Raw genomic sequence first — 21,332 nt, 5'->3', positions numbered from 1 at the left:
AATGAGGCTTGGGACCATGTCGCGGAGGTACTTGGTTGGTCTGGTGAGTTTTAAAGTGTGTAATGTTAGTAATGGAGGAGAGAATTGCAGGCTAATGTTGTGACATAGCATGCAAGTCTTCCTTGCTTGGTTTGACTGGGATGACGCTATCTGTTTTCATTGACCAAACATAACTTTTTGTATCCCAACTATGGGCTTTTTGACTGGACAACAGCAAGCAGCAACTACGCTGCTTTCAAGCCAGTAGTTTGCTTTGCGGCTCCTTTAAATTGACAAGCACGATCGAACACTCCAATGATTCATGTGATGAGCAACTAGAGCACCAAAGCTGCCACAAATATTTTTGACAGTCATGCTTCTTGGGCGTCCGCAAGAGACTTTGCCTCTTTGGAAGCTTCTGGTTTGAACATACAGTTAGGAGTGGTCAGAGCGGTCCTGGGGGAAGAAACTGTCTTTGTGATGGGTAGTTTTGGTGAAAAGTGTTCTGTAGCGCCTACCGGAGGGGAGGAGTTTAAACAGTTTGTGTCTGGGGTCTACAGTGATGTTTCCTGCCCGTTTCCTGACCCTTGACTGGTACAGGTCCTGGCTGGAGGGAAGATCAGTCCCAATAATCCTCTCTGCACACCTGATTGTCCGTTTCAGTCTGTTCCTGTCCAGTTTGGTGGCAGATCCAAACCAGACGGTGATGGATGTGCAGAGAACGGACTAGATTATGGCTGTGTAGAAAGTGATCAGTAGTTCCCGAGTACCCCTTTTCTTATACCCCTTTTCCTCCAAAATTAGTCCCACTCAAAGCTATAGACCAGCAATACTCAACTTATGGCCCACTGGCCAAATCTGGCTCCTGATAGAGTGCTGGGTGGCCCCCCAACCATTTTCTTTTTTCTATATCCTCCTGAAACCCTGTGTCCTCATATGAGGACAGCACATTTTGGGTTTACTGCACTTTATACTTTACTTTATTAGACTTGTTGTCCTCGTTCGTGGACACTTTTTGTGCCATCTAGTGAAAGTAAGAGCACAACACACCAATCCATGTAATTTTAGAGTTCTGGCTATAAGGGTGACATATGCAATCCAATTTGACTGTACCTTAGGGAGATTATTGTCTTCACACTGAATACCAAAAATGGCTGTAAGAGAATTTGGATGAATTATTCTTCCAAGTAGTTTTGAAAGGCCTTCAAAAATGGAGAACCAGTAACCCAAGAGACCTGAGCAAGATAAAAATGTATTGTTGCAGGTGAATGTATTCATCTACTACAAGAATCATTAACTGTGGGGTACATCTTTGAGATTCTAGAGAACATATCTGACCATTCAGCATCTGTAAATTGTAAATTCAGATCACTCTGCCACACCTCTCTCAATGCATCAAGAGTTGTTTGTAAAGATGCGAGTTTCAAATACATAACAGATGATATGCCTTTGAGACATGGAGGTTTTGGAAACAGGATATCTAGATGCTGCTTTTCAGGGATTGATGGAAATTACCCTGTATGGTTACTGGCCCAATCTTGAACTCCCCCAACCATTTTCTATTTGACGATGAAAATAAATTGATTCACCCTGGGATTTTTTTTAATGTTTAATATGTATACAGTGCCAGAGTCAATAAAACAGCATAAAAATAGAGCTTGTTAGTCAGAAAAAGTGTTAGATGAGCATCCCCCGGACTCCCCAACAGAGATTTGGTGTATGCCCAAGTGTCCTCAGTTCCTAGAAACACCCCAGTGCACACCTGACCAGTGCAGGGCTGCTGCGTCTGGTCCCTGGCCTTCTATAATTTTGTAGAAGTGGCTGTGTACATGGTCCTGCAGCAAATGAGTACACCTTTCTGTTTTTGTTTTTCCTTTTTGTCACGTTTCACATCACAGCTGGTTGGAAAATAGGTTAGTAAACAATAGAAAGCAGCATAGAGACCAGTAAAAATGTTACAGGGGTTACTTATTTTATATATCTTTTAATTATTTAGGCTCTTTTAAAAAAGACAGACTGTATTCTGTGGTGGCATGTTATTGCAGCTCACAGGTATTTGGGCTTAAGTTAGCGCATTCACCCAGGTGTTGTGTTTCAATCAATGGTGATCAGTGCTGGATCCAATTAATACCTGTGACTACTGCAGAGTCATTTGACCTGAAATGAATGCGGAGTGTAACCTTTCTGATTAATTTGACAGCACTTTTAGTCATGTTTGATGATACATTTGGGCTTGAAGCTATTCTGATTATGCTTGTTTGATTCACAAAGCCAATATGCAGCAAAATGAATTACTTCATTTATTTAATAAAGTACATTCAACATACAGCATTAAGGGTAGCTGTAAGGCAAAAAGACTTGAGCAATTTCTTCCCTTTGTAAGCTTTGGAAATTAAAACAGATGTATAATGAAACTTTGACACACATCATTTAGAAACAGATGATTATTCAGGAGGTCAAACTGTTAAATACTTTATTTTGTACATTAACAATCACACAAAGAACACAAAAGGCCTGAATGTATCCATGCTGGTCTTGTCTTTACATCAGCCCCCAGCTGTGACAGTCCAGCAGCCTCTGTCGTAGTTCTCCTGGCTTCCATCTGTGACGTGTTTCCTGGGAGTGATGAACTATGTTAGTCTGTTTCATTCTGTTTCTTTGGCACATCCTGGTTTTGTTCAGACGTGTTCAGCTGAGGCTCAAAAACAGGTCTGTAGATATAAATACCACCAACGACTCCGAGCAGTGTTGCAAAGGCAATCTGTGTGAAGGGAAGTCTTCTTCGAAACATGACTTCTTGTAATAAGGAATCCTACTGTTGTTAAGACACAAGATGATTCTGGAAGAAGAGCAAAGTGGTGTCATCTCAAGACTCTTTGTCTGGACATTTTGAATTATCTCCCCTTTTTTTATCAGCTCTGTTGAATGTTACATGTTCTTGCAAAATTTTAAGCATAACTTCCAGCGTGGATGTTGTTTGCTACCCAGTGTGTACAGTGCAAGCTAACTGCTGTGTTGCTGGGTGTGCTGGGCCAATGTTAGTGCCCTAATAACATATTCAGAGCCACCACTTGGTATTTCTGTATACATTGTGTGAGTGGAGGTTGATTTTCATGTAACATCATCCTCAGAGATTCAGATAGTTTAATCAGAATTTACTCGATAGAGCAATTAGACTGCCAAAGCATTGTGTTTTATGGTAATTTAAACTACTGCGCAATACAAAAGTGATATTTTCCGTGACATTAAAACTATTGGCACTGAAAATTTTCAAGACATTTTAACGAGTCTTATTTTGAAAAACCCAGACCGGGCGGATATCGGACACAGTGTCTGCTAGCTTGACGGTTTCCTAGCCGTTAGCTAAACACAACTCAACCATGACATATTAGCTGGTTTTGAGAAGATTCTCTGGAACATTAATAACTCACCGATGAAGCGGTTTATTCGATGTGTCTTCAAACACCAAACACAGACAGGCAGAAAGACACAGACGTGTAAACACAGGATACAACTACAAGGACATGGTGGTGTAATGTGCAGTGCAGAAGCTGCCAAGCATTCTTCTTCTACTCTAAAATCCGGACAAACAGGAAAAAGCTTCAGTCCGCCACCTAGCGGAGTGTGTGGTAACCTGCAATGAGCACATTTACCTGAACGACATTAGAAAGACTTGGGTAATTGACTACGGATGAAAGATATAAACTAAAATACCAGTGGTAAGATAAAATGACTACATTTACAAAGTCATCATTATGAAATGCCCTTTTTAAATCCTTTATTTAGTCGTTTTGTAACTTTTGTAAAATATGGACGACTATCTCAATATTCATTCAGTATCACAATTGTGACTTAGTCAAATACTCTGACCTCAGAATGCTTTAATTCTTACCCAGACAGCCATAATTAATTTATACTGTCTCATGAATAGTGGTGGTTTAAAGTGAATGAAGTGGTGACTTTTTGTATCTACAGTTCTTTTGTCAATATACTTATTCATTTTCACTTTTAAACAAGTAGAAGATAGATACATAAAGAAATCCAAAGGTAGAGAAAGGTAGAGACAAAACAATAGAAAAAACTAACCAAAACTAACCACCCCGAAATCTAACATCCAATGTGCAAAATGATCATTCAAGAAAATCCCTACAGCATGACAGTAAAGACACCAGGCTCTACATACTTCAGGAGGGGTTCCCAAATTTTGTAATACTAGTCTGTTATTTAATGTAATATACAAGTAAGGCACTAAATCAACAAGCGCTGTCTGTCGGCCTTAACAGTTGGTACTTTTTCATTAATGAGCTGCAAGAAAATGTTCTTGCTCACAGCATGGGTAAGAATTCAGTACAATCAAGTTAAAATTATGTATTCTTTTAATTATTTTCATTTCAGTTTCTTTTCAAAGAATAAAATAATCTGAATTTAAGACATAAAATAGTCCAAGTTACCTTTAAATGTAGTTCTAGAATATAAAGATGAAATACAAACAAGGTAGTATAAATTTGTGGAGATGGTATTGCAGAAGAATATACTGAATGTAAACAGGAATACAGTAAATGTATTTAAGTCATGGATGGATTACTGAATGGACTTAACTGGGACAGGCTCAGGGGCCCAAAGTATCAGGGGCCCCACTGGCATCCACCTGCAAAATATCACCCAAAGAGACACAAACCAGCGACACAAAGAGATTCATAACAACTATTAAAGGGGACAAACAAACTACAAAGACACATGAAATTACCACTGAGACAGACAATTACAACGAAGGGACAGAAAGCAGCTACAAAGAGACACACAATGACAACAAAGAGGCAAAAATCACAGAGAGATGCGTAGCAACTACATGTCTGTGCCCAGGACCTGTTGTCTTTATCAATTTATCATTAATTTATTTTTCACTGTGTTAAATGGGCCTTCTTATATGTCTAATATAGGCAGAAAATCAACCACATACTTAATACGTGTTGTAGAGCTTTTACTCTGAAATCGTAAACAACACTCCACCGGAAGTAGGTATGAGTGCGGAAGTGCAGTCAAAACGAGTGAGCACAGTTTAATCTGTGCTAACTGATATTAAAATAAATTAACTGTCATTTAGTTTAAAATTTAAAAGTTTACCAGTGCTGGTTATTTGAACGGAAAGATTGTGCAGGTTGTAGCACGTGACCCAAAACCTTTAGCTCACGTTAATTTCGTATATTTGAAGTTGATGTGTTGAAGAGTTGAATCAGCTTCAGACTGATCAGACCACAGTTACATCCCAACAGGTGTACTGTGCTGGCAGCAGACAGACAACATGTCCTGATGGAGAACATCCGACCACGTCTGAAATTTGGGAATAAAGTCGAAGATGTGAAACTGAGGAAACGAAGATCCCAACTGTACTCAAAGGAAGATAACAGTCCTCTCAATGACGGTGAGGTCCTTATGTGTGAGATTTAAAATAATGGGGACCAAACAACTGCGATGATGACAATAAATCAGTAACATAATTGATATGAAGTGGTTTTTATTTCCCAGGTGTGCTGAGGACCAGAGTTGCAGTGTTTGCTGTGGTGTTCAGACTGATTAACTGCTTCCTGGTTCAGACCAGCTTTGTCCCTGATGAGTACTGGCAGTCTCTGGAGGTCTCCCATCGTATGGTCTTCAAATATCCTTTGACATACATTATCATCTGCAACTGTGTGACTCAGCTACAGTGTAGTATTATTATTGTTGTTGTTATTATTATTATTATTATTATTATTATTATTATCATAATCAGCAACAGACAGTTACAGTTTGGTAAGGTTGCTATAAGGAGAAACTTTATTGTGGGTTAATGTGATTTTTTTTCTCAATAATTTATTCTAACCACCGTAAACTTCAATTAATAACCCAGACAATTATTTGATTAAATTACTGAAATCAACAGAACTATATCTGGGACAGGCTTCAATATGGGACAGGCCTTTAATTCTTTACACACAAAACTGTTGCTCAGCAAAATAGGAAATGCAATCAACTTGTTTCATTTAAACCAGTATGAATATTACTTGTTTAAAAATGAGGCTTCAGATATTTCAGATATGAATCATTCATTTAATCTAGCTCCGACAGACAGAGCATCAGAGAGAGAGTGAGGTACAGCACTCGAGGATTACGGCACCTGGCATACGGACAGAACGCCACTTTATCCTGTTAAAACAATACTTACAACTAAAATTGATTTTTATGAAAAGCCCTTTTGATTCTTTTGATCTGAGGACCCTTACGGACCAAAGGAATATGATTAATCTAATAATCTAATCTAGGAATGGACACATAATTTGAGGTAGCCACCAGCTGGCTTTTATACATCCAAAGAATTTCTATAAAAAAATGAAATGCTTGACCAGGCCTCTAATTGAAACAGGTGTTTATTTATCAAAATGTGCAGCCACACCTGGTGGGTAAAAGGGACTGGTCATTTAATTTGGGCTAGGCTTTAAATTAAAGTTCTACGGTAATTCTAAATTTCTGATAAATAATAATCAGTGGCCATAAAATTGTTACTCTATTATTCTGTGCTGTTCCAACCTTAACAGTGAGACCTATGGGTACCTGACCTGGGAATGGAAGGCAGGAATAAGAGGATTCACCTATCCGCTCTTCTTTGCATTCATATACAAGATATTATACTTCATAAACTACGACTCAGTCTATCTCCTGGCAAGTTTACGTATTTTATATTCAGATAACTTTCATATTGGCACGACTTTGACCACATACATTTCCTATCGTCACTTTGTTTCTCTAATCCTGGTCTCGTTGGTTCTGCAGATATGGCTTCCACGTATAACTCAAGCGCTCCTGGCTGCAGCTGCAGATGTGAAATTCTTCTTCCTCATCCGAACGTTGGAAAGTCGTGACGTTGCAAAATGGACTGTAAGGAGTTTCCAGTTCATTCTCCAGACAGGCCTTTATATCCCCAAGGTTTCAAGCTGTCTCAGTTCTCTAGTCACCTAACATACACGGCTTGTCTTCCTGTTTTGGTCTCCAGTTCTTCTGCCACATGTGCTCGTGGTTCTCGTGGTACTGCTGCACCAGGACTCTGACCAACAGCATGGAGACTACCATCACCTGCCTGGCTCTGTTTTACTTCCCCCTGCCTGGGTCCAAAACACACAGCAGGTCTGGGCTTCTTACATCTCTCTTTTATGTAATTCATCCTGTCTCTAAAACTACGTTATTCACCGACACACTGTTGATGTTCTTACAGCAAAATATATCTGACCCTGGTGGCCTTGGCTGTCATTATTCGACCGACAGCCCTGATTGTCTGGTTTCCTCTGCTGCTGTACCATTTCTGGCAGGAAGATAACAAACTGAGGCTCATTACTCATTACGTCATTCCCATAGGGTTTGTACTCTTATCTCATGTCAACTGAATCAGTGTTTCATCCTCGTGTCTTTATTGTGTCATCTTTTGTTCTCCTCTTTTGCAGAGCTTTGGCTGTTGTGATTTCGACAGTGATCGACTGTATGTTTTATGAAAAGGTAAAACATAAAATCCAAGTGATCATTAGATTAAAATAAGAGCTGCTTGTGAAGTCAAATGCAACACACACTGTCTCTGTTTCTCAGTGGACCATGGTGCAATTCAACTTCCTGAAGTTTAACGTCCTCCACAGTGTGGCCGATTTCTATGGCTCCCACCCCTGGCACTGGTACTTCACTCAGGGGTTTCCTGTTGTGATCGGCCCTCATCTTCCGCTCCTTCTTCATGGGTGCAGCCTCGCCTTCAAAAGATACAAAATTCTGTTGGCAGCGGTCGTCTGGACAATCGCGGTGTACAGGTAAAATGTCTGCGTTCACATTCATGTGCCCTTATTTATCAAACTGCAAAGAAGAGTTACTCACTTGTTATTACAGTACAGTGTTGTAATATTTAGTAATTAGTAATATTTAAGAGCCACTGTCAAGTGATCACATGATTAATCACATCAATTTAAAGGAAAAGGATTCACCACACAGGTGCCATTTTTCATTATTTCAAAAGAAATTCTCACATTTTCTCAGTGAGATGTTGGTCTGCCAAAGCATTTATGTTTCTTTAGTTGATTTTTATTGTGTAAATTTAAAAAAAAAAATATCTCCAGTGGCAATAAATGTCTGAAATAAACATCCTAATAGGAATAAGATAATGGATGGTAAATGGTCTTACATCATATCAAATATGAATCTGCAGATAACTGCTTAGAAGAAAGCAGTATATGATGATGATGATGATGATAATGATACGAATTTATTTATAATTTAATTTATTAAATAATATATAGGTGATATAATTGATTTATTAAATTAATAATAATAATTATTTTCATATTACCACAAAGTGTTTTCCAGATTAAAAGATTTACAGACTAATAATAATTAAAGGTCCAGTGTGTAAGATTCAGTGGCATCTAGTGGTGCGGTGCGCGACACACAAACTGACATGTTTAAATCCTTCCCTTCAGCTTACTTCCTCACAAGGAGTTCAGATTCATCTACCCTGTGCTGCCTTTCTGTATGATCTTTTGTGGTAAGTTGTCACTTTGTCATCTAAGGTGTCTGTGCCGTGTCACAAACAGCCAGATGTGTGTTTTAATACTTATCCTACTACAGGGACGTCTTTGGCTAATTTGAAAGCTTGGCGGCGAACTGCTGCATTCCTCCTGTTAGTGAGCAACCTGGGTGGAGCTCTGTACACCGGTCTGATCCACCAGCGTGGCACTCTGGACGTCATGAGCCACCTCCAGACACTGTGTAACGTCAGCAGCGTCTCCACCACTCCACCGCCAGATGTCCTGTTCCTCATGCCCTGCCACTCAACGCCTTTTTACAGGTATCAACAACTCTGATTCAGTCTTTTTTATTTTGATGCTCTGGTCTTGAATTTTCAAAATATTCTGAGTGTACTCTCTCTTTGTAGCCATGTCCACTGCCCAGTGAAGATGAGGTTTCTCGAGTGTCCCCCAGATCTTGGGGAGGAGGGTTATGTCGATGAGGCAGACAGGTTCTACAATGACCCTCTTCACTGGCTCAGGACTTCATTTCCATACAAATCTTCTCTACCGACCCATCTGGTTTTGTTTGACGTTTTGGAGAAGGTAATATTTTCACAAATAATATTTCTCCATTTTTTTAACAAAATATACGCGTGATATATTTGTGTGTGTGTTTTGTTGTTGTAGGACATCTCCGTGTTTTTGGATGGGAACAACTTTGTGAGGACAGCAGAGATATTTCACACTCATGTCCCCGAGGGAAGAGTTGGAGGAAGCATCTTTATTTATGAAAGGCACTGACAAACACTGGAACAATGGCAACTTTTTTTCTTTTTTTTTTTACCTTAAATGAGAGTGTCACATGGTGTTGCTGCTGAAATAAATATTTTAAACTCAAATGTTATTTTGAAATATCAATTGTCAGACGTGTAAAATGTGTAACACCAAATTATTATAATTATTTTCAGATTGTGTGACAGTATTTTTCCAGTCATTTTTTTCCACAACATGTAAATAAAACAAATAAATCTGCCAGGTCCAGTTCAGTAAAGCTTGAGGTGGAATGTTAGAAATCTTAACTCCAAAAGCAAACTACAACCTCGTCACACAAACCTGTCTTTGTAGCAGCAAATTAAAACAACTACATGGCTCTACACAGAAACATCCAAAAATGTGGCATGTCTTTTCTTTTCGTTTAAATAAACATTTTTGATTGTGTATTTTTAAACATAAGTGCTGTGGTTGAAGATCAGTGGTGTTTCAGGTAGAACTGGAAATTAACTCAGACATCTCATGTTACACCAGATATGCCACATCTTTCACTCAAACGGAACGATTACTTCACTAAACACAAAACAACTCGAAGACCTTCAGTAGCATTGAAAAAGTTAACATTGTGCAAACTTACAAAAAAAAAAAAAAAAGAGGAAACTCTGCATCTGAATAAAACCCAAAACAGAAATGGCAACTATGATATTAAACCAGCTGAGATGATTTCAGTATTTGGGATCAAACGGCATCGGGCCCAGTTCTATTTTGACGTCAGCCATGTGTCTGTCTGCGTTTCTCCCCGATCGGCTCCACTTGCGTTCACTGTGCTGACGAGATCGGGCTCTCTGCTGCTTTCGCTGATGATGCTTCGCCCTCGACTCCTTTGAGTCTGTGTCGGGTCTTTCAAACGGCCCGCTGTGTGGGTCAAACACAAAACACATGGCATGACTATAAGTTTGCACTGATAAATATGTACAAGGTGCAGCAAGGTAATAGAAGAAAGCAGAGGCTGTATTCACAAAACCACTAAGTTTCCACTAAATGACCAAGTTAGGAGAAGCATATGAAATAAGGGAAATATCAGCATGAATTTAAAGTTTTTAGTCTAAAAGTAACTAAAAATATCTTCTAAGTTGGCAAGAAGTTAGAAAAGAATCGACAATGCCCATATTTCTTGGTCTTGTCCTTCTATTAAGTCTTTCTGGAAGGAAGTAGCAACAATTATTTAAAAAACTTTGGGTTTTAGTGTTTGTACAGCGTTCACATCCCTGACGGACGAAGTAAAGATGATACTAACTTATCTAGTAAAACTGTGGTTCCCAACTGCTGGGTCCAAAAGTGGGTCACAAGTCCATTCTGAATGGACCGCAAGTGACTAACCAACATGTCACTTCCTGCTGTAGTATGAGTGACTAACGGACAGCTACTTAACAGAGACGGCAAACTCGCTCAACATGATGCATCTAATGGGGAAACTCATTAATTAGGAGAAATGTTAGGGAAAATATGAATTTCAATAAAAGAAACCTGTATTATTATTTATTATTGAGAACTTTTTTTCTCTTTATATGCTGAAGTGTTTGTCTGTCGCATTTTTGCATGTTCAGCTGACCACTGACTAAAACACTCATAATTTAGCTATTACTGGAGTTTATAAATTTGAAGTGTACCTTTTCAACACAGTCTGTTTTCTCTCAGTCTCAGATTAATGCTGTGTTCACATGGAATCAAGGAGACAGCAGATTGCAAACCGGGTATCATTTTATTAGAGGGGAGCAGGACGGTAAAATGAGGTGATACTGCCAGATAATACTGGCAATGTTAGCAGTAGATGGTACTGCTGCTCAGAGTTAAAATACTTTAACTTTATTTGTCCTCTGAGATGAAATTAACCGAATGTTACGTAGCTCCTTCACACGAGGGCGATCTCAACAATTTTTGGAAATAGCTGGAAACATAACAAAATAATGAAAACAACTTAATTTAATTTGCTTTATTTGTTGTAAACAATACACCATCATCACCGCAACATATCATCATTCATTCTATCAGAACGTTTGTTTATCTCGTGCCGTCCACTGCCCAGGAGATGGGCCTGATTCCAGGTGAACACAGCAGTCTAGTCTTTAAGCCTTTAATTTTTTACACAGTAAAAAAAACTCTTAGCATCATTTAGATGGACTCCTACTTTATAACTTACTTTGGGCCGTAGCTTTTTCTGTAAGCCTCTCCAAAGAAGTGCCGATAGACGAAGTCATCAAGATCTCTGAACACGTCGTCATCAAGGCCGCGCATGTCAGTCAGATAGTTCTCCACGCCGCTGACAAAGTCTGTGAACAGCATCTGGTCATGGATAAACACTCCGTTATGGAAGAAATTGTTGATGAACTTCTCCAGCTCTTTCCAGTGGTGGAAATGGTCGACTTCTTGATGCAGGTAGCTCTGCAGCAGCTGGTAAAATTCGTCTGCTCTGATTGGCTCCATGGCTTTGTTGAAGAGACTCATGGACTCCTGGTAGGCGCAGTCAAAAACGCCAGAGCATCCTTTCAAGTTAGCCTTGTGGGCATCTTGACCTCGATCGTCGTGAACTTTATTTCCTGATTTTCGAGTGTTGTGGTTGCCCTGAAAGGACTCTTCAAATTTGCGCTGGTGTCTGTGATGAGTCTTGTGGGATCTGTGCTGCCACGACTCTTTTGTGTTCTTCTCATCACGTCTCTTATCGTAAAAGCCTCTGGCTTTGTTGATGAAGGTTGAAGCTGAATCCTTGAAGTGTCGGAAAGTTAATTTGACAGAATCTGAAAACTTCCTCAGGTTCTCCTTCACAGCTTCCTTTGCTTTCTTTATCTGCTCTTTGTGGTGATGGACAAACTCTTTGGTGGAGTTCTTCACAGCATCGAATGTCTCTTTCACTTTACCTGCCATGCCCTCTTTTGGTCTTTTCACTTTGGACGATGTGTCTCCTTTAGCTCTGTCCTCTTTGGTTTCCACATACAGTCTCTCCCACAGATCTGAGCGCTGCTGCTCAAAGCTCAGTCTCTTCTCCAGTTCCGCCAGACGTGACTGGAGCTCTCCTGCCTCTGAACCAGCCTCCTTTCCAGCTCTGGAGATTTGACTTCTCAGCTCATTTAACTGCCTCTTCAGCTCATCTGTAACCGTTCTCTCCTTGTTGAGCTTCTTCCTCAGTGTCTGTGCTTCAGCCATCATGTCTTCCTGCTGGCTGTGGAAGCTTTGGCTCAGCTGTTTCTCTTCCTCCAGCTGGTCTTTCAGCCTCTGGTTTTCTGATAGCAACAAGTCAGCACCGACTCCCATCGCCTCCCGATCTCTAATCTTAGAGCGCAGGTTTCTCAGCTCCTCCTGTAAGGTGGAGAGGGACTTCTCTTCACGTTGTAGGGAGGTTTTCAGCAGCTGGTTCTCAGTGGTCAACTTCTGCTGCTGAGACATGATGTTAGTCCTCTCCTCAGCCTTCTGTTTCAGCAACGTTTCCAGGTCATCCCTCTGAGCCTTCATGGAAAAGACAGAACAAAAGAGGCAAAGTTATTGCTTTTAAAATGGTGTTTACACAAGTAATCATTGAATTGAAGGATTTTTCAGCATTTGAGCAGTAAAACAAAATACAGGATGAGAAATTAATTTTCTTTTCTTCAGTTTTTTTTTTAAAAACTGTAACTATAAAATGAAAGGATGTTTTGCTGCCTCTCACAGCAGCTGTAGTTTGAGGAAAAAATAACCTAATTCACTGGGCCAACTGCCGGTGACTTTTAAGGTGAAACGTTAACTTGTAATGTTACTCAGTGTATGAGCTGACCACGTGAGTCCATCAGCACACCTTAAATTTAAGTATGACAACTCTGACCATTGATTTAGTTTTTATTGTCTCTCTTGGATGACAGACTTTTAGTGGATCTTCAAGCGTTTAAAAATATATACTAATTTCTATGGGATTATGTGAACTGCATATCTTCTAATCCTCCCTTGGAAAAAAAAAGCATTGAGGAGCGTCGCTCCTGTGGGCTAAGACAACACTAACACTAACTAACTCCCTTTGAAGGACTCAATGCACAAACCTGCTGTTTCTAAATATCCCATGGAGAGAGACTCCTACTGCAGCCTGTTATATTTTGTTCTGAAAATCTCAGCGTGTAGCCTCGTTCTGTGGATGATAAACAAGGTGCAGACTTCCATCTGTGTCACTGGTGAAGAGCCAGGAATTACAGTGAGTGCTGGATGGAGTTGTGAGTGACAACAACCCCGCCCACATTTAAGAGTACTGCAGTTTGCAGTGGAAACACTAGGGACTAAGTGCAATGTCAGAAGGGTTACTTTTGTTTCCAAAGGTACCATACCAAAAGGGTTTAGTGGAAACGGGGCTCAAGTTACCTGAATGTGTGCCTGTTTGATGTTGAGCTCCTGGTTCTCTTTCTTCATCTTCTCAATCACCTCTGTGAGCAGGGAAATAACTTTTTGCTCATCCAGGTCACCCAAGGCAAAGTCGCTCTTCTGGACCTGAGAGAGAAAAGGAAGAAACAAAATGTGGTTCATTAGAATCTTTATTACACCTATTACACTCCTGTCAGGTGCACTGCAATGAAATAAAAGAGCCCTGCATAAAATACTACTTTACCTTGAGAATTGTGCTTTAGTTCTTTATGTGTTGATTCAATGCAGTGGTAGATTTTAAGGCTTTGTGGTGACTGCACTATATAAAGTTAATTCTACGTATTCTGTCCACTTTACTAACATAAACAGACAGATGATCCAATGCAACACTATAAACTACAGTGTCAAGAATGACCAGAGTTGAACCATCACTTCTATGACAGTTTCAAATAAAAATTAAACATAAAAATATTATTAATTTATTATGGGACTGTTGCATTAGAATGCACATATTTAACAATAAATACAAAAATAAGTATTATGCATGAAAGAGGTCACAAAAGCATGGCACAGAATGAGTTAATGAGTGTTGTTATGTACATTCTTGAGCTTGAGCTCAATAAGCTTGTTGTTTCTTAAGTTGTGACCTGTGTTGTCACTGACCTGTTTAGCAAAAGGTTGTTCTCTAACATGTCGCTGAATCAGATCCCTCACAACATCCAGTTCATTCACTCTGACTTTATCTGTTTTCTGTCTTTCCTGAATCTGGATGGTACCTGTAACACAAACAAACTTACTTATTACACGCAACACTAGAGAGGCATTGTTGGGACAAGTGTACATATGATAAAGCAGCAGTCTAAAGTGAGGAACAAAAAGTAGGACAGGTATATAATCTACAAACAGTTAAGAGTTCACAAACACTGTAGTTCAACCCAAGATAAGGACCGCTCTCTTGCACTGAGTCTTGCAAACAAACTAAGGAGCCGTGTAAAAAAAACTCAGACACAAAGTACATTTCTAATGACGCAGCGTGAGACTGATTAAGAGGTAATTAGTGCAATACTTAAACAAATCACTTTCAAATATCTCTAACAGTGAGCAAGCACATCAGCACATCTGAAAGACAGAGAGGCCACAAACAAAACTCAGACTTATATCTTTTTTAAAACCAGCTAGATTACGTGATATTTTACATATGAATGTGCTGTACTGTTATAAAATATGTACATTAATTACAGCTAACTGGAAAGTGTATCTTCTGCATTTTCAATAACGTCAGTAAAATTTTCCCGCCGTGCAGTGAACTTCTCACCATAGAAGTGGCCAAAGCCCATACTGATGGCAATGACGAGGGCAATCAGGATACACCTGTTGAGGATGCTGCTGCCCTGGCCTTGCATTCGGACGTCCAGACTTTTAACTTCTGCCTCCTCCTGCTCCTGCCTCTGCTTTTTGGCCTCTTCATCCTCCTCGTCATCACTATGGCCAGACTCCTGCACCTCCTCCTCCTCCTCAGGCTCTGTCACGATGCTTGCGGTATTCCTTCTCAACCTTCGTCTTCGGACAACAGTGCTGGGGCTACGTCCTGCCTCATCCTCACTGCTGCTTGAGTTTGTCACTGCAGGCTGCTGCACTGGAAAGACTGCAGTAAAAATACACAAAATAATGGCTGAAGTGATTATATGGGAAAATTAGCAAGAAAAAAAAGATACAAAAATAACAGGCTCACAAAGCGTGTGAGGTTAATCATGCAGATAAGAAATACAGTAGATTAAGATCAACTGATTCAAAAATGCTGAACACTACTGTTCAAAGTTCTTGATCCATTTTTGTGTTTGAGAAATGTTTTTGAATAATTTAAGGGTTCCTACAGCTTCAGGCCATTTTAAGACTTAAAAGATTTTTTAATGCCACTAGAAATGAAATTAAAGACCAATTTTACAGTAACCACAATTGTGCCCAAATGTTCTTCTTCAAACAATGACAAAAAAAATTGGTTTACGTTGAAAAAAGCTTTGTTCTTTTGTCATTTGATTGAATGTGGTAAATATATACAAGTGTTGTTGGTTCCACTATCCTAATCTACATCACATTAATAGGAGAGGCATTCAGTAAATTATTTAAAATAACAGATGTTACCGATTATACTGAGATTTCAGAAGAAAAGAAAAAAAAAAAATCATACTTCCCACAACTTAGCATTTTTAGGACTTTTCAAAGTCTGATTTTAAACATTTTAGTATCACTTAAGGCCTATTTTTTTGATAAATGAGTTCAATGCCTTTTAAGAAATTTTAGGATCTGCAGGAGCCCTGATTAAAGGAACAGCTCAACATTTTCAGTTCAAAACACTTGTCTTTTATGTCGAAGAGTGACATCAATATTCTCGTCTAAGTCACAGCAAGAAAAAGCAAGAACTTCCCAAAAGGACCATCCCTTTAAACAGGGGACAGCTAAAACAAAATGTATAGATACTAATGTAAAACAGAAACGCTCCTAATTTCTGCATAATGTGTTGTTTGTTATCTCGGTTTAACAAAAAGACAAAATGCAAAAAATCACCAAAGAAATTCACACCTTAATTCTGCTATGTATTTAATGTATGTATGCACACATACATTAAATAAAGAAGTCACAGTGTATGGCTACATCATTCTCTGACTGACTGGGTTTCACCCTGTTTTTACTATCACTCCATTATAATATTAATTACACTTCTATTCTAAGGTAGCACATGCACACAGGTGGAGAAACAGTGAAGGACGCCATGTTGTGTTTGATCATGCTTTTTAAAAGAAGCCCAGCGTGTGTTCTTCTCAGCATCTGATCAGGATTAGTTCTGTGCATTGCTGAGCAAGCTTAGCATCACACTAGATTCACTCCAGTTTCAATCAGGACACCTGGTAAAGAGCGGCCTCCAGTGAGCTGACTTCTCAGATGGGAGCCTAAGTTCATGAGACTCTGTGGAAGTTTCCAGTGACTCAACTTCAAACCTGCTTTGGCTACGTAGAAAAACAGGAAGACAGTTTTTGTGTTGATATGTCTAATTTGTCTTGGTTGACTCTGTGATGGCTATGATTTTAAATCAGCTGGCAAAAGAAAAACATGAAGGTGGTTCAGTGTGTGTGGTGCTGCAGCCGTACCTGTCTCTGCAGCAGTGAAGGCGTACTGGCTGCTGCAGGAGGTGCCCATGTAGAACTCCTCACTGGCTGCCGCCTCCTCCTCCACCTCAACGTGCTCATCCTCCTTCAAGTCTCCAAGGGTCACAATGTCCGAGTGATCGCTGGAGGACAGCAGAGTCACATGCTGTTTCCCACTGGTGTCATCTACGGCCTGAAGAAGAAACGATGTATTAAAGATGGAGGACAAAGAGGGCAAAATCTGGATTATTTATTTCTACAGTCTTCTCACCTCTGTGGCACACAGTGTCTCATCTATGGTTTGCTCTTCCACAGTTTTATCAAGGGACTCAGCAACCTTTTCTTCAACACACTGAGCTGAAATCATAATAACAAATACACATTCAGATAAATGTGTGAAAAATGATTATGATTATAAAGTAAAACACAGCAAATCATGCAGCAAAAATATATGTTATAGCAATAACATATATTTAGAACTACAAGTCAAGTATTTTTTTATTATTGATAAATCTATTAAGTACTTTTCTTGAATAACTGGTTGGTCTATTAAAAAAAGAATTAAAAATGCCCATCACAATATCCTTAAGTCCAAGATGACATATTCAAATTGCCTCTTTTGTTCAAACAACAGCCTAAAAACCAGTGACTAATCATTTCAACTCTGATCATAATTTACATTTCTTTTCAAACCACGTTTTTAAAGGATATACACAGCTCAACAAACACAATAAAACAAGGCACAAAATGTAAAATGAGGGCATCTCATTAGAAGGAAACAACAATTGGAAAAGCTAGTTGATTAAAAAAAAAAAAGTTTTAGTTACGATGAATTAGGTTACTATGTGACCTAAAGATGTTTTACAAAGTCAACGTTGCTATCTGGCATTCGGCTGAATGAGATTTGCTATTTCTCATTTGTTATAATGTCATATTGATTAAATAATTAATAGTTAATATCACTGATATCTTAGATATTGTTAAACTCAGATAGGAAAAGCTATATAAAATGAGGATTTTTACCGTTAGATGCAGAAGCCTGTTGTTCCCGCAGCTCTGGTTCCTCCACTGGAGGGCGCTCTAACAACTCGGCTCCATATTCCACAGCAGCCTCCGATCCCAACGTCTCGATATCTGAACCCTGTAATCACAATAATCAGACATTAAAACTGGGCATGACGGAAAAAATACGTTTGCATTTTCAGATTCATAGCTGTTACATAATTTGATGAAGAGAACAGGCATATGTGCAGGCACAATGCAGACATACAGTATGTATGCAAGATGACTTGTGGCATTAGTAGGCACGGTTTTATTACAAATAATACATATTTACAACTGTGACAGAATAAACAACTGTTGACCATCATGATGTTACAGGAATTTCTGTGTAAAGGTTTCATCAGTGCAACAAAAAAAAAGGTAGATCCTCTGTTCTCACACCTGGTAGCAATTTCACAAATCTCTGTGCAGCTGAAGAAATGAAATCTCAGTAGCTAAAAAAAAAGTTAAGAAGAAAAAAGTATTTTAAAAAAGATCCCATAAAAAGGAAAAATGGCAACTACAACAAATTATAATCAAAATTAGTCTTGATTTCACAACCTCTGCTTGTTTTGTGTGCAAAAATACTCTTTTATTACTAAACCTGCAGCTTAGATTTTAGTAAAAAAAAAAAAAGAGTATTTTTGCATACAAGCTGCTGCAAGTCATTCTGAGGAATTGCCAATTTTCCCCTTTTACGGGATTTTTTCTTAATATGGCTATGTTTATTTCCAATTTGTGCTGTCACATTAGTGTACTATGTCTCAACATATTTGATTACAATCAAATGAAGAGTTTAGCATATAAAGCTCTGTAAATGTTGTCACAACAGTTTCTTAGATAAGTTGAGAAGAAACTGCCAACATGTGATCAACTCGTCTATTTGAGATGTTGTGATCTGGTAATCACATATTAATTTTCCTTTACACACATTACTCACATTTTTTTTTTTTTTTTCATTTTAAATGTCAATAAACCTGTATCTCCTTGCTGCCACCTTAAAATGTCAGCAACCATACAACAAATTAAAATAGCTGGCATTAAGAACTACAATAAAAGGATTTATACCTCATTACTGATAATGGTCCAGCCACAGGACGACTCTGCATCACTTGACGTCTCTGACATTTCTGTCAGCGGTCAGCAATAAACAGGGATCTAGAGGGGATAAGGACATTAAACTCTGCAGACAACATGTAACAGTGAAAAAGATAAGGTAGGCCAGTGTGTCACGAGCTGAATAAAATGTGTCATGAATCTTCAGTTTAAACAGTCATAAATTAGATTATTATTATTAATGATCAAGATATGAAATACAAAAATAAATGTCAAAGTGTGTTTCACAAATAAACCTGTATAGGGATGTGTCAAAAATGTTAATTAAATGCTATTAAGCTATTTTAAAGCAGGAACCTGATAAAAGCATCTGCTACTTTACTGATTTGATGAAAAATTAATAAGTTGACGACCCTGTCTGTTGGTGTGGTGTCACACTAACAACAAATAAAGATAGTAACACCTAATTCTGAATCACAGGGATGGACATTAGCAGCAGCCACTAGCCAAATACTGATAAAATATGCAAGTAGCTCCCAGACTGTCTTTACACAACAGCCAAAAAAGGATACACAAGGATAATCTGTTGAGTGGCTGTTAGATTTAGGAATCCACCTACCACAGCAGCAGGTGGACAAAAAAGTTAATTTCAAACCCTGGGTGTACACCAACAGACTGTTGGTGACTTATCTAATTATCAAGAGCACCTGATCCCAAACAGCCTGTAGCGTTTTCATTATGTGGAGTACTGGAAAACACCCTTCACTGGAGATAACTTTTGGTTTCATCTTGTAAATCTCTATTTATTGATTTTTAGAGAGAGAATGAACAAATACTACAAAAACAAAACTGACACCACATTAACATTTACGATTAAAATTGGGGATAAAATTAAAAAATGAATCAAAATACAAACAAAAGGTCAAAGTTTTGAGACGCACACTATCCATTTGATCCAGTTCTCAATGAATGTATCCTGCTGGGTTCTCAGTAGGGCAGCATCTAACAACTATTTTCATTGTTGATTAAAATGTCACTTATTTTCAGTATTGATCGATTAGTTGTTTGGTCTATTAAAATGTCAGAAAATGGTGCAAAAATGTCAATCAGCATTTTCCAAAGCCTGAGATGACTTCTTCAAATATTTTATTTTGTCCACAACCCAAATACATTAAGTTTAATGTCATAAAGGAGCAAAGAAACCATAAAATGATCATATTTAGTAAGCTGTTATCAGATAAATTTTAATCTGATAACAGCTATAATCTTATATAAAAATACTGACTATTAAGTTACCAAATTAGTTGGCGATACATTTAATGGTTGACAACTAATCAATTAATTGTTGCAGCTTTACCTCTCACATTAAAAGACATTCTCTCCATTACATAAATAGTGTGTACAAAGTCTATCATTCATTAACATGAGGTATGTCTTTTTCCCGCCATTACTTGGATAGGGATTACTTCCAGGCCATTACTACTATTCCCAACAAATATTTATCTTTCTTCCTCCATTCAAGCTGCTCCAGTCAACAGGTTGCTCCAGCTCAAGACTAGAGATGATTTGGGTTAAAAAGACAGTTTCCAGGACGTCACAAAGTTTAGTCTAATGAAGCCTCAGAGAGACAACAACAAATATATGAAAGTGATTTGCATCTTTGTTCCCGCAGAATCTCAAATAGTCAGTCTGCTTTGAATAAATGTATTCCGGGTAAGAGTACAGAAATAAAGAAAGCCATTCAACCTTAGTTTTGTTTTTGAAGTGCCACCAATGTATAGAGACACTTCACTTACATTGACTAGGGATCACATCTGATTGTTATGGAATAAGATGTTATGACGAAACAGCAGCCTCTGTGGGCGACAGACCACACTAGCAGCTAACAGATGATGCCAGCTCCTGCGGCCTGACGATGAAAACAGCCAATGTTTCCCACAACAACGGAGATAGCAGCGGTTTACACTGCAGCCATTAACTGTAGCTAACATTAGCTTCACCTGCTAGCATCAAAAAATGACGTTTGATAGTTGACTCGCTGCTAGTTAACTAACTTAATAGGCTAGTTATTAACGTCACCTCTCTGAGCATCGTCGTAACATATAATTAGCGCCGTACCGACAACGTAACTTAGCGTTAGCAGCCTTTTAATATCGCTAGCTTCTTAATAAAATACAAAAAACGACTTAACTCACCGGTGTTTTGAGCCCAACGACGAGGCAGCTGTTTACAGTGAGCTCCAGAGTTATTGCAGTGCGCCCCAGCCCCTGGTTATCTGTTAACAACACTGCAAAGCCGACTGGAGACGGGAAATGTAGTTCTAAATTGGAATGGCTGAAACCGCAGAGCAACTGCTTCACCAAACCCTTAGAACTACATTTCCCATAGGTCAACGCGGTGGTCAAACAAGCTCAACGAGGGTGGAAACAAATCTTGCGGCTCCGAAACA

The 21,332-nt window shown here is 38.8% G+C and overlaps 3 protein-coding genes across 4 annotated transcripts; 1 reads left to right on the top strand and 2 right to left on the bottom strand.

Moving 5' to 3' along the window:
- Positions 1–2,265: 2,265 nt before the first annotated feature.
- pigbos1 (PIGB opposite strand 1) lies at positions 2,266–3,569 on the bottom strand. The gene is made up of 2 exons (XM_033610628.2): positions 3,411–3,569; positions 2,266–2,818 (listed from the first exon to the last, which is right to left on the bottom strand). Exon 2 carries the CDS (start codon positions 2,768–2,770, stop codon positions 2,615–2,617), a length of 156 nt encoding a protein of 51 aa, XP_033466519.1. The 5' UTR covers positions 2,771–2,818; positions 3,411–3,569; the 3' UTR covers positions 2,266–2,614.
- A 1,432-nt stretch (positions 3,570–5,001) lies between these two features.
- pigb (phosphatidylinositol glycan anchor biosynthesis, class B) lies at positions 5,002–9,720 on the top strand. Its single transcript, XM_033610451.2, has 12 exons — positions 5,002–5,401; positions 5,506–5,635; positions 6,558–6,675; positions 6,787–6,891; positions 7,007–7,137; positions 7,226–7,366; positions 7,452–7,503; positions 7,591–7,802; positions 8,466–8,530; positions 8,614–8,833; positions 8,921–9,098; positions 9,183–9,720. The coding sequence occupies exons 1-12, from the start codon at positions 5,290–5,292 to the stop codon at positions 9,294–9,296; spliced, it is 1,578 nt and encodes a 525-aa protein (XP_033466342.2). The 5' UTR covers positions 5,002–5,289; the 3' UTR covers positions 9,297–9,720.
- Positions 9,262–21,219, bottom strand: ccpg1 (cell cycle progression 1). Of its 2 annotated transcripts, XM_033610047.2 has the most exons (11): positions 21,079–21,219; positions 18,896–18,985; positions 17,810–17,927; positions 17,058–17,143; positions 16,790–16,979; positions 16,547–16,648; positions 14,959–15,288; positions 14,307–14,419; positions 13,644–13,769; positions 11,467–12,767; positions 9,262–10,181 (listed from the first exon to the last, which is right to left on the bottom strand). In XM_033610047.2, exons 2-11 carry the CDS (start codon positions 18,953–18,955, stop codon positions 9,992–9,994), a joined length of 2,616 nt encoding a protein of 871 aa, XP_033465938.1. In that variant the 5' UTR covers positions 18,956–18,985; positions 21,079–21,219; the 3' UTR covers positions 9,262–9,991. The 2 variants fall into 2 exon arrangements, with proteins under 2 accessions (XP_033465938.1, XP_033466020.1); XM_033610129.2 differs by lacking the exon at positions 16,547–16,648.
- Positions 21,220–21,332: the final 113 nt, after the last annotated feature.

Source organism: Epinephelus lanceolatus, chromosome 2, assembly GCF_041903045.1.
Source record: "Epinephelus lanceolatus isolate andai-2023 chromosome 2, ASM4190304v1, whole genome shotgun sequence".
NCBI lineage: Eukaryota > Metazoa > Chordata > Actinopteri > Perciformes > Serranidae > Epinephelus > Epinephelus lanceolatus.
The sequence above is the reverse complement of the archived record's forward strand: the minus strand, read 5'-3'. Positions and strand labels throughout refer to the sequence as shown.

Excerpts from the sequence above, each read along its gene's own strand:
- pigbos1 (XM_033610628.2), bottom strand. The coding sequence starts at position 2,770 with ATGTTTCGAAGAAGACTTCCCTTCACACAGATTGCCTTTGCAACACTG.
- pigb (XM_033610451.2), top strand. The coding sequence starts at position 5,290 with ATGGAGAACATCCGACCACGTCTGAAATTTGGGAATAAAGTCGAAGAT. Across the intron at positions 8,834-8,920 it reads CACTCAACGCCTTTTTACAG|CCATGTCCACTGCCCAGTGA; the intron begins GTATCAACAACT and ends CTCTCTTTGTAG. Across the intron at positions 9,099-9,182 it reads TGTTTGACGTTTTGGAGAAG|GACATCTCCGTGTTTTTGGA; the intron begins GTAATATTTTCA and ends TTGTTGTTGTAG.
- ccpg1 (XM_033610047.2), bottom strand. The coding sequence starts at position 18,955 with ATGTCAGAGACGTCAAGTGATGCAGAGTCGTCCTGTGGCTGGACCATT. Across the intron at positions 16,980-17,057 it reads AGACACTGTGTGCCACAGAG|GCCGTAGATGACACCAGTGG; the intron begins GTGAGAAGACTG and ends TTTCTTCTTCAG. Across the intron at positions 10,182-11,466 it reads AGAAAAAGCTACGGCCCAAA|CGGGCCGTTTGAAAGACCCG; the intron begins GTAAGTTATAAA and ends TGACCCACACAG.